The sequence below is a fragment of the Columba livia genome, chromosome 9, assembly GCF_036013475.1.
Source record: "Columba livia isolate bColLiv1 breed racing homer chromosome 9, bColLiv1.pat.W.v2, whole genome shotgun sequence".
Lineage (NCBI taxonomy): Eukaryota > Metazoa > Chordata > Aves > Columbiformes > Columbidae > Columba > Columba livia.
Genome location: NC_088610.1, coordinates 14,293,917 through 14,305,460, shown reverse-complemented (window position 1 = coordinate 14,305,460; position 11,544 = coordinate 14,293,917). Strand labels below are relative to the sequence as shown.

Below are 11,544 nucleotides of genomic sequence, written 5' to 3'. Positions count from 1 at the left end.
TGCAGAAAACAAGATTTATTTCAGAAACCTGATGGAGGGATAGAGTCAGCTACCCAGAGAAATCACGCCTGGTGTTTAAAAACAAAATCAAATGCACCCAGCACCTAGTCTCGGAGAGCTTCAGTTTTAAACAGGAAGAAAACAACAGCTTCAAAAGAAGAGAGTCCCTACAAGGCTTCTCTTTTCAAAGCCTAAAAAGTTGCTCAGTGATCTTAAAAATTCTGGATCACCAAGAAATTATCATTACCATCATTATCAGAGTGCTGGAGAGGGACAGAGAGAGGGAGAGCAGGGGAGAAAATAACCCTAATAATAATAATTTTTTTTTTTTCTTAGCACACATACATACGAAAAGATGCGCTAGAAATGTTTTAGTGGAAAAAAAAAAAAAAAGCTTTATATATATATATATATATATTAAAAAAAAAAAAAGTTGCTACTCCTGCCGCCCTGTTTGTCAGAAGGGATGTCAGGGCGCTCACAATACCTGCGATTGATGAGGCGGAGGGGCCAATCAGCGGCGGGAGGCGGCCGTGCGCGCCCCTCGTTGGCGGGGCCGGGGGGAGTTACGCGGGGAAGGGGGAGTTGCCGCCGACCAATGAGCGCTCACGTCCGCCCGTACGGCGCTCCGCCCCCGGCTCCCATTCATCAAGGGGGGGGACGGTGTCGTCTTTTCAATTCATTTATCTGCAGGAATGATTGCCGCTATCAGTCTCGCGTTCACCGCCCGGCTGAGGAGGTGAAAGTTTCTCCCCAGGAAGATAAACCGCAAAAGACAATATTGTGCATGATTTGCGCCTTTTTTTTTTTTGCAAAGCGAAAAAAAAAAAGGGCCCCCCCCAAAAAAAATCGGGGAGAGTGTGGGGAAGCTCGAAGAGGAGAGAGAAACAATCTCTCGGCCACTTTGCAACATTCCTATAGCCAAAAAAATCACTGAAGGAAGTTTCTTTTCTGTTTTGCCTTTTTTTTTTTTTTTTTTTTTTTTTTTTTCCTGCCCGTGTTGCTCTCTTTCCGTTATTGTTATTTGCAGGCAGTTTATTTTTGAGCCCACCCAACCCCCTCCCAACTTAAACCTCCCTGAAAAGTCAAAGCAGAGAGACAGTGAATATTTTTGGGGCACATTTTTATTGTTATTATTTACAACTCCGAAGATCTCTTTCCCCCTTCTGCATCAGCCTCTTTTTTTTTTTTTTTTTTCCTTCTCCCCCCTTTTTTTTTCTTCCCCCTGCGCTGATGCCGAGGGGGGTGTTTTTGATGTGGTTCCTTTGGTGGTGATCGTCGCTGACTTTCCAAAGAGGGTGTTTTCGCTGCTGCTGCTGCTGCTTCTCTCCGCGTTGTGTGTGTGCGCGCGTGCTTTTTTTTTGGTTGCTGCATCGACGCTGGGAAGATGCTTCTGGATGCTGGACCGCAGTATCCCGCCATAGGAGTCACTACCTTCGGATCCTCTCGCCACCACTCCACGGCCGATGTCACGGACAGAGAAGTGGGGCTGGGGATCAACCCTTTCGCCGATGGCATGGGCGCCTTCAAAATCAACCCCAGCACCCACGAGCTGGCCTCGGCCGGCCAGACCGCCTTCACCTCGCAGGCACCCGGCTACGCGGCGGCGGCCCTGGGGCACCACCACCACCCGACCCATGTCAGCTCCTACTCCAGCGCCGCTTTCAACTCCACCCGGGACTTTCTGTTCCGCAACCGAGGCTTCGGGGAGGCGGCGGCCGCCAGCGCCCAGCACAGCCTCTTCGCCTCCGCTGCCGGCAGCTTCGCCGGACCCCACGGACACACCGATGCCGCGGGACATATACTTTTCCCGGGGCTGCACGAACAAGCCACCAGCCATGCTTCGCCGAACGTGGTGAATGGGCAGATGCGCCTGGGCTTCTCCGGAGACATGTACGGCAGACCCGACCAGTACGGCCAGGTCACCAGCCCCCGCTCCGAGCACTACGCCTCGACCCAGCTGCACGGCTACGGCCACATGAACATGAACATGGCAGCCCACCACGGGGCAGGGGCCTTCTTTCGTTACATGCGGCAACCCATCAAACAGGAACTCATCTGTAAGTGGATTGAGCCCGAGCAATTGTCAAACCCCAAAAAGTCCTGCAACAAAACTTTCAGCACGATGCACGAGCTGGTGACTCATGTAACGGTGGAGCACGTTGGAGGACCCGAGCAGTCCAATCACATATGTTTCTGGGAAGAGTGTCCAAGAGAAGGGAAACCTTTCAAGGCCAAATACAAACTTGTAAATCACATCAGAGTCCACACAGGTGAAAAACCTTTCCCCTGCCCTTTCCCAGGCTGTGGCAAAGTGTTTGCCAGATCAGAGAATCTCAAAATACACAAAAGAACTCATACAGGTACGGTAACCTTCTCTGTAGCTTTTCTCTCTGCGAGTGGAAGCGCCGAGCGCCGGAGCGCGGGACAAGGACGGGCAGGGGGGGCCAGGGCGCTGCTTGGTCGGGTTAGGGGGTAGGGGGCTATGATCCAGGGCCACTGATTTTTCCGGGGAGTGGGACTCGGAGCTCCGCTGCAAAACGAGCTCGGTCACAGCCACGCCAGCAGCAGCAACAAAAAGAAAATTATCCCTGCCGAAGCAGAGGGGGAGAAAGGCAGGGCTTGCTACTGGGATTGGTAGGGCAAGGGCGGAGGGGGTGGCTGAGGGGTATCGCAGCAACCTGTCCTGTTTAAATTTATATGTTTTAATTAATTGTTGTTCGGCAGTTTTGACGGTGGCACGATGAGAAATTGTGCTAAATATTGCAGGCAGCTGATCCGTCTCCCCTGTGCAATTCAGGGCTTGGTAAATATTTAATTCCGATGAGCGATTTTAAATAAACCGAGCTCGGCGCGTTAGTGTGTTATTGTTGTGCGAAGGGCAGGCGCCAGGATCCCTGAGAACTTTTCCCTGTCGCGGGAGGTGGAATTGCAGCAGCCTCTGGCTGGAAGAACTCTCTCCCACCCCTCTAACCCGGAGCGCCGAAAGCCAGCCCCGCTTTCCCGAGAGCTTTTGCAAAGGGTTTGTTAGGGCTGTCCTCGCATTGTTTTCCCCGGCCGGATAATTTGCAATATTGCAAGAAAATACGGGGGAGGGGGCTGGGTTGGGTGGGAGCGTTAAATATCAGGAGAATGAGCTATAAAAACGGAAACTAGACACTAAGGATCGTGTGTAAATACCACCATGCTTGCTCTCGGAGCGTTGCGATGAGGGAGAGGTGCCCGGGCTGGGGCTGCAATTGAAACTCACCCCTCCAAAGGAAAGAAAAAAAACAATATTATGTAGCTCCTTCCCCGCCTCGAAATGGGCGCTGAACAGGGGTTGGAGGTGTGGAAAGAACAGAGAAAAGAAGCAAGATTTCGGGGGATTTGAGCCTCGTTGAAGTTAGAAAGTTGCAAGTGTTAGAAATGAAGCCCTGGGCTTCTGTCCGGCGCGGCGGTGGGGACAATGAGCGATACAGCCAGCCCTGCTTAATCAGATCCGTTTTCCCCCCCCTTCCCTCTGCAATAGGTGAAAAACCATTTAAGTGTGAATTCGAGGGCTGTGACAGGCGCTTTGCAAACAGCAGCGACCGCAAAAAGCACATGCATGTGCACACTTCCGACAAGCCCTATCTCTGCAAAATGTGTGACAAGTCCTACACGCACCCCAGCTCCCTCAGAAAGCACATGAAGGTAAATGGAGGGTGCCTGGTGTGCGGGGCTCGGATGCTGCCTCGGGCCTGTCCGGAGGAAAGGGCTGCGGGGACGGGGACAGGAGAGCCCAGGCCGCGGGCCGGCGGCGCAGTGGTGCCTGCGGGCGGAGCGCGGCCCGGCCAGCTGCGGGGCTCCGCGTTGCTGCGGCCCAGCCTTGAAGTCCACCCCGGGCCCGCCGGGCCGCGCCGGCCCGCACCCGGCTGTGCTCAGTCCGGGCCCCTCGGACAGGGCCTTTTTGTCGGTGTGTTTTAGCCCGGGAGGGGAGGGGGGGCAGTGCGAGGAAGCAGCCGGTGCGGCGCTGCCCGGCCTTCCCCGCCGGGCCGGGGCCGGGGGGTGCGGCCCCGGGGCTGGGGCCGGAAAGAAGCCCCACGGGGATGCCTGGGCCAGGGGCTCGGCGCTGGGTCCCCTTGTCTGGAGCATCCCCAGTCGTAAGCGACGGCCGACAGGGCCTCCGTCCTCTGCCGCTCTCTATTTCTGCCCGGGTTTTCTCTTGCAGGTCCATGAATCATCCTCGCAGGGGTCTCAGCCTTCTCCCGCCGCCAGCTCAGGCTACGAGTCCTCCACCCCTCCAACCATCGTGTCTCCATCCACAGAAAACCAGACCGCCAGCTCCTTATCCCCTTCCTCCTCCGCAGTCCACCACACGTCCAGCCACAGCACGCTTACATCAAATTTTAACGAATGGTACGTCTAAAACGCTAAAACAAAACAACAAAAAACCACAAAGCGAAACAAAACAAAAACGCCCCAAGTGAGAAAACAAATACTCTATTTAAAGACTCAAAAAATCATGAACACTTTGAGATCAGAATTTAAATGAGCAAACAAAAGTAAAATGCTGCCAGTAGACCCAGGACCGAGTAAAATGAAGACTTCATTTTTAAAAATTGTTGTGTTTTTAAATTTTTTTTCCCTTTTTTTTCTTTTTTCTTTTTTTTTTTTTTTTTTTTTGACTGTTCCGCTCTGCTCTGTTCCAAGGCTTGATAGGCGAAGGGGTTAGTAGAATGCATAAGAAGACAAGGTTACCAGGGCAAATGCCAACTCTTTAGGGCTTTACTGGAAACCACTGATTAGAGATCTCCAACTGCATGTCTGCTCGGGCAGCGGCCTTCCCTCCATCCCCTCTTGTAAATACAGAATTATTAGCTTCAAAAACAAAACAACAAAAAAATGTACTGTTTGATTTTGTAAATAGTTATATCGCAAGTTGAATAAGGGGATATGTGGATTTGTGGTCTTTGCATATATGTGGGGGGAGGGGCGGGCGGGCGGGAGCAGCGGCGGGGGGGCGGAGGTGGTTGGGGGGGCAGAGGGAAGAGGTAGAAATTCAACTATTTGTACTGAATGGCAAGAATGTTCTAGTAAATGTGTACCAAAATGTGAATTACTTTGTATTATTACAGTCTAAACGTCGATCTAACAGAATATTATTGGTATTAATGTGCTTTTTTTGTATAAAGTGCAACATTTCGTCCCAAAGTCCAGTCTAAGTAGTGCAGTAAAATGTTGTTACACGTCCTGTCAAGAAATTCGTATAGTGAAAGCCTGGATCTGCGTGTCAAACTGTTACATTTGTTTATGTAAAGTGATATTAAAAAAAAAAAAAAAAGATATAAACTATATCTGTCCGTTGCTTTTGGCAAATACAAGAACATAATGTATATAAATCCTAATTTCCATATTTATCCGCATGTAAAGGTCCGGTTATACATGTTACAAGATACTCAATATTTATGGTTAGAAGAATTGGTATGTAAAATTTAGTTTACAGAACTGTTTGGTAACATTTCGTACCTTATTAAAGATTCTTAAATCCCATGAATTGTGGTAGGAATTCTTATTCACTAAGTCAACCTGCTGCAACTCCAACTAGCTTTAGGATATTAGAATAAAACTGTCCCAGTTTTTCACTGCTTTCCATTATGTCATCACTAAAGCAGCGAAGGTGATATAAATGTGATAAATGAAAGGATCCCTGCTGGCATTACTATAGTGTGTAATTAGTATTTATATCAAAATTTATGAAACAAATTTTCGGCCGCAGTATAATTTAAATGACCTTTGCAGACATAGAATAACAACCATAAAAATAACAGAAATAGATTGCATATGCTACATAAATATTAATGTGGGGAATTGTTACTCGAGAAGTGCTGCTCTCCACTCCAACATTGCCCATGAATCTGCACAGACTGGGTCCCTAAATTAAATTAATTCGGATAACATATATTAGGAGATTTAAAACAGAGGAGATTTCGGTTGCTATTTTAATTTAAGGCATTTATGGCCATATCTAATTCTCAGGCAGTGGACTCATGACTTTCCTTGGGCCTTTTACTCCAAGAAGTACAGCACTGTTTCACGAAGGCCGTTGTTGTTGTTGCATATACATATATTTTTAATCTCTCTTTTTTTTTTCCTGATATTCCTTAAAACGTGATGTTAATTTAAATCAATTACTTCTTGTGTTATGTTATTATTATTACTATAATTTTGCCAGTGTTAATAGCTTTCTAAAAAAATAAATCTAGGGGCTAAGAATTATTTTATGTAATTTGATTATCTTTCTATCTCTTTTATTTATTTCTCATTTACTTAAGAAATTCGTTCCATTGGCTGGCGTTGATACAGTAAATTTGTAAATGAGAAGACAATATAAAAAATCTAAATTACTTGTGCTTAATGACTGTAGCAGAACGCCTTTTCTCTAAATCAGATTGTCTTCCTTGCAGTTTAGTTTGATAGATTTGCAAGCTGTACTGCTTCCACTAACTTAGCTACGGTTGTTGGAACTGTTGGGCTTTGTTCCTGGTTGTAGCTTGCATGATCGCCCCATTAAGCAGACAACATATCAACAGACAACACAAATCATGAGGTTGGCTAAAGCTGCGAGGGCTTGTGATATGTCATAGAGTGAATTGCAGAAACTGACCTTCCAGTAGACCAAGATGACACTTTAACAGCTTCTTTAAAGAAATATTATGTGTACAGCGAGTCAATAGCCATATTAACCGCTCGGGGGGGGAGGGGGTGCCGGGGGAAGCCGCTCTCTGCTCATACTCATGCGGGCGCTCCGCAGCTCCGGCTGTAACCCAGCCAGAGCACAGCCCGCCCAGCTCACACCAAAACCCCCCAACTATTCCGCTTTGTTCATAACATTTGGGGATCTCCCTCGGAGATTTTGCACTCTCCCAAAGCACAACACATCCCGCAACGCCCCACCCTACCCCCACCTCCCCCCACCAAAAAAAGTTTGCTTTGCTTAGATTAAGCCCTACTCCTGCCGGCTCGGCATCGCCGTTTGCTCTCTGCAGCACCCGTGGGAAGGCTTCGTTTTAACTTTACTTTCTACAAAATGTTATTATTATGAGGCTAATGTCGGTTTTCAATGAACAGAGCGCCACCTTGCAGGGCTTGGCGAGATAGAAAAAGTTGGAGCCCTCTGGGACCCAGGCAGAGAGTGCTGGGACTTTCGGAAATGTAACCCACCGGGCAAAAGAGACAGGGAAAAACTGTTTCGTGCGCCGAAAATATTGCTCTCTGCGAATCTTTCAGCTTATCTGTCCAGCCGACTTGATCAGGCAGAGGTTTAAAAAAAAATAACCTGAGTGTAGCTGAAAAAAAAAAAAAATTAATCGCAGAGATAGTCTGAGCCATCCCACTGTAAAAGAAACTCGGAGAAACATGGTGGGGGTGATGTATTTTAAAGATGAGTATTGCAAATTTCTTTGAACCTGTGTGAAGTCCCTATTGGTCGCTTGACACAGATCTGTTACTTGTGTGTGTTGGAGCACTTGGTTAATGAGTATTCTTTTAAACTTTTGGTCTGAGGTTTGTTGGAGCGTCCTACGGCAGAAAGAATGATTTTAGTAGTGTTGTTGTTGCTGCATTTTTTTTTTTTTTTAATGTGGGGCGGGGGAACGGTGCAATAGTGGTTGATCGCCATCCTGTATATGTTCTGAATTAGAGACGATCACTGCGGCTGGAACTGCTAAGTCCACGCCATGCTTGTGCTGTTCGCTTGACTCTGGAGAGGGGAGCAGTGTTTTGAAATCCCCGGCAGAGAGAGGGGTATTTTCGCAGGCAGGGAGGTTGTGAGGCGTCTCTCGGCTGTTCCTGCGCTGTTTCAGTCCCTAAAGCAAACTTTCCCCTAACAAGGCGCCCTTTGCGGATTTACTTACAAGACCTGCGGGGAGAGACATGAACCCCGACTCTGCAGCCTCGACCGGGGCCATGATTTTCTTTCTAATCTCGGGATGCTGTCGGGCTGTTTTTCCTGTGGGGTTTATTAGATTTCGAAGTAGACGGGGGATATCTGAGCGAGGTCTCGCCGAGCCCCGGGCAGGCCGTGCCGGCAGCCCCCGCGTTGCTCCGCACTGCCTGCTCTGTGGTAGCCAAAACGCTGGGGCCCGTCGTCCGCAGGCTTCCGCGCCCGCGAAAGCTTTTGCCGCCGGGGAGAAGCGTTTGGAGATACCCACGGCAGCACCGCAGTGCTCGCGGGAGGGTACAAGAGGCTGTTTGGGGTGCGTGTGGGTGCTGTCCCCTCTCGGGCGATGTGCCAGCGGGGCGCACACAGCAACCCCTGGCCTGGCCTGTGCTGTTTGCACGCAGAAAGTTAAATACAAAACAATAATCGGGCGCTTCAATTCCCCCCAGCGAAACACTCGCCTTTCAGGTCGCTTTAATGGCTTGTGAACGATCGTTTGAATTTTTTAAAAAGGCAAGTCCGGCATTCATTAAACAAAGTTACCTTCTTTACCACAGACAGTGTTCGAAATGGGGGCACATACCCCTCGCTGGCCTCGACCGCTTACCGCCCTTGTTTTAGCCGTAAGGAGGTAGAAGTCCCTGGACTGATGCACATACATCGGGACTTTTATTTACTGTTTTTCTGGCCTCGCTGGTAAAAGGGTCCGACTTTGTAAGTTTTCCCACGTTCAGATCTCTTGCTCCTTTGGAGCAACTTTTAAGCGGAGCAAGCGGAAAGTCCGGCGGCGGGCTGGTGCCGGCGGGCGCACAAGGAGCCCCGTAGAGCGCCCGGATCGGCAGGAGCCCCGGCGCAACCGGCGCAGAGCCGGAGCCCCTATGCAAAGCCCACTTCCAGCCGGCAGGACGATCTCTTTCCAGGAGATCTCTGCAAAAGGCTGCTGACACAGTGCAGGGTATTTCAAGTGACTTGATGCTGTAAGAGCTGGAGTGCGTTTTACCGCTAGAGCTGAGAGGGACTGAATTTGTGAACGATATCTCCATGGAGGAGGCTGTACCGTTTACTAGACACATTATGTATCACCGTTACAAAACGCACACATGCATATAAAAACATCCGCACCCCGTTCACACTCGCACGACGTTTGTGTGCCCCTACACGGGTGTGCCTGTCCGTGTCCGCGGGTGGGAAGCGCCCGCCACGGAGTGCACACGTGCGCGCTCTGCACCTCGAAATGAGGGATCGAGCCCCGCGGCGCTTCCCCGGGAAATCATCACGTTTCCCTCAAAATGTGGCGATTCTCTCCTGAGCGGGGTTTTTCTGCCGAGGAGAGGCCGGGGAACGCTGGGAGGCCCGGCCGGGGCCCGGCACGACTGTGCAACCCGGCCTGCGAAGCGGCTCCGCCGCAGCCGCCCTCCGTGCCTGGCCGCGGGCCGGCACCGCAGGCGCGGGGGAACCCTTGGTGGGGACGCGCACTGCCTGTTTTGTGGGTATAATTCACGGGGAAAATGATCATGGCTGCAGATGCACATACGCTCACCGGAGTCACTGTTCGCCTTACTGGTTTTGTTACAAATATATACGTACCTATAAATATGTACATATACATTTTTCTATTTATATCCGTACGTAACGAGTGGTATTTCTAGAAAGACACGTATTCATGTGTTTACATGGAGGTATATTTTTGAAGGCTCACGTAACATCTATTATTTAATGCAAACGGCTGTGTACAATGGATCGCATTTGTCACAAAATGGGTGTATTTTCCAAATTCGCCCGAAAAGATTCCTATTTTGAACTAGGCGCAGGTTGGATTTCTTTAACTTGCTGCACGAACTTATGTGGGCTCCTTTCCATGGCAAAGAGGCTGTGTTTAAGGGTGCATTGTATATTAAAAATGGTCAAGGTTTTTATTTTATATTGCGGTACTTTTTTTCGCTGCTAATCTCTGTGGGTCAGATCTGGTTCATCTTCGATAACAAGAAACACGATTCTGTGAGGCGAATGGGCTATTTTTATCATGCAGCTGGAAGCTGTCATCAATTCGTAACGTTTATTTCGGCTTTAGAACGATAGTATAAAATAGCATGAAGTTTCCAGATGACGCCCGTACTGCAGACAGGATTTTTCAAGTATAATAAATCAAATTAATTACCTTTTAGATATATAAGATCATACTACCTCTCTATGAAACTGCTATTAAAAAAATGCTCCGTGTGTGCATCTGTGATTGTGCGTGTGTTTACATTTCGGGACCCAAACACAGCATTAACTGTCTGGGGGTGGTTGGGGCGAGGCAAAGCACATGATCAACGGTGCACACTCTAGCCCACGTCTAAACATGCCCGTTGGCGATACTTGGGCACGGCTTTGCTTAGCAAAAAACCGAAAGTTGTGTATTGGCACTGGTCAGGACTTTAAGATCCTTTCGGATCTTTCTTACTTCCAAAATTTCGTGAATAACACGGCCAAAGGCTGTAGAAAAATTAAAGAAGGAAAAAGCCCCCACATCAGCAAGCATCGGACCCGCTGGATATGTGTTTGTGTTTGATGTTGCTTCTCTCGGGGGAGGCCGTGGGGCAGTGGGTAGGTGCAGGGCTGCCCGTCTGGGGACGGTTCCTAGAAATCGCGGCCGTGCGCGGGGGCGGTGTGTGCGTGCGCGCCCGCCGCGCACCCCGGCGGCAGCCCCGGCGGCGCATGCGCGCCAGCGGGCCGGCTCCACGTGCTGTTGAATATTTATAACTCTCACCGCCTCCCGCCGCCCGCGGAAGGTGCCCGCGGAAGGTAACCGCGCCCGCCTCCGCGACCACGCAGGGCAGCGGCCCCGCCGCTGCACGTGCTGCTGCCCTCTCTGATCCCGCCGCTCCCCAGTGTGGCCCGGCCCGTCTGGGGCTGCTTCCGCTGCGCCGTCCCCCTGCGTGCCTCGGTGGGCCCGGGAAGGCACTTTCCCCCTTTCCTGCCTTCCCCGGCATGTTGGGCAAACGCGACCTCCTTAATCTAACGGGTGCTTTAGCAAATCACCGGCTTCCTCCCCACAGCAATTTTCAGCGCCGGTGTCCGCCAAACGAGTTGTTTTTCGTGGGCTTATGTGGCAAAACATAACGGGCACGGTCGCCAGAAAAGTAGAGTCTCGAGGGAAGGGAGAAAGGTTCTTGTAATGGATTCCTTTCTGCCTCTCTTCTGTTAGTAAAATCTCATTACACTGTATGGCCCATCATATTTTATTGCTGATATATCGACATTGCATGATAGATCCGAAGAAAAAAACGCACGGTCTTGGCATTAATTCCGTTTGTAGGCTGCAGTGTTTAAACAAATAGTAATAATTCCCCGTGCTCATTGTTCAGGGGCACAAAGTGATTTTAAAGCCCTTTGTGCGGTGGCAAAATTACATCCCATGTTATCAGAAATGTACTTCTCAATCTTGCTAACGAGGTGGGTTTTTCTTTCCCTACAGAGCCCGGTAGGGAGCAGGCAGGGGCTCCCGGGCGCATCTGGGCGCGTTGCCCCGGCGGGGCACGGCCGCGGCCGCGCAGCCCGGCCCGGCCCCTCAGAAGTTCCCAGAAAGGCCCTTCCGGGTGGAGCGAGGCTGGCTGGAAATAATCCAGCGACAAGTCCTCCTCCGCAGCCCCTCTCTA

At 50.0% G+C, this 11,544-nt stretch overlaps 1 protein-coding gene across 1 annotated transcript; it reads left to right on the top strand.

The window, feature by feature from the left end:
- The first annotated feature begins 663 nt into the window (after positions 1 to 663).
- ZIC1 (Zic family member 1) lies at positions 664 to 5,514 on the top strand. Its single transcript, XM_005505902.2, has 3 exons — positions 664 to 2,363; positions 3,512 to 3,675; positions 4,193 to 5,514. The coding sequence occupies exons 1-3, from the start codon at positions 1,388 to 1,390 to the stop codon at positions 4,388 to 4,390; spliced, it is 1,338 nt and encodes a 445-aa protein (XP_005505959.2). The 5' UTR covers positions 664 to 1,387; the 3' UTR covers positions 4,391 to 5,514.
- The last annotated feature ends 6,030 nt before the right edge of the window (positions 5,515 to 11,544 follow it).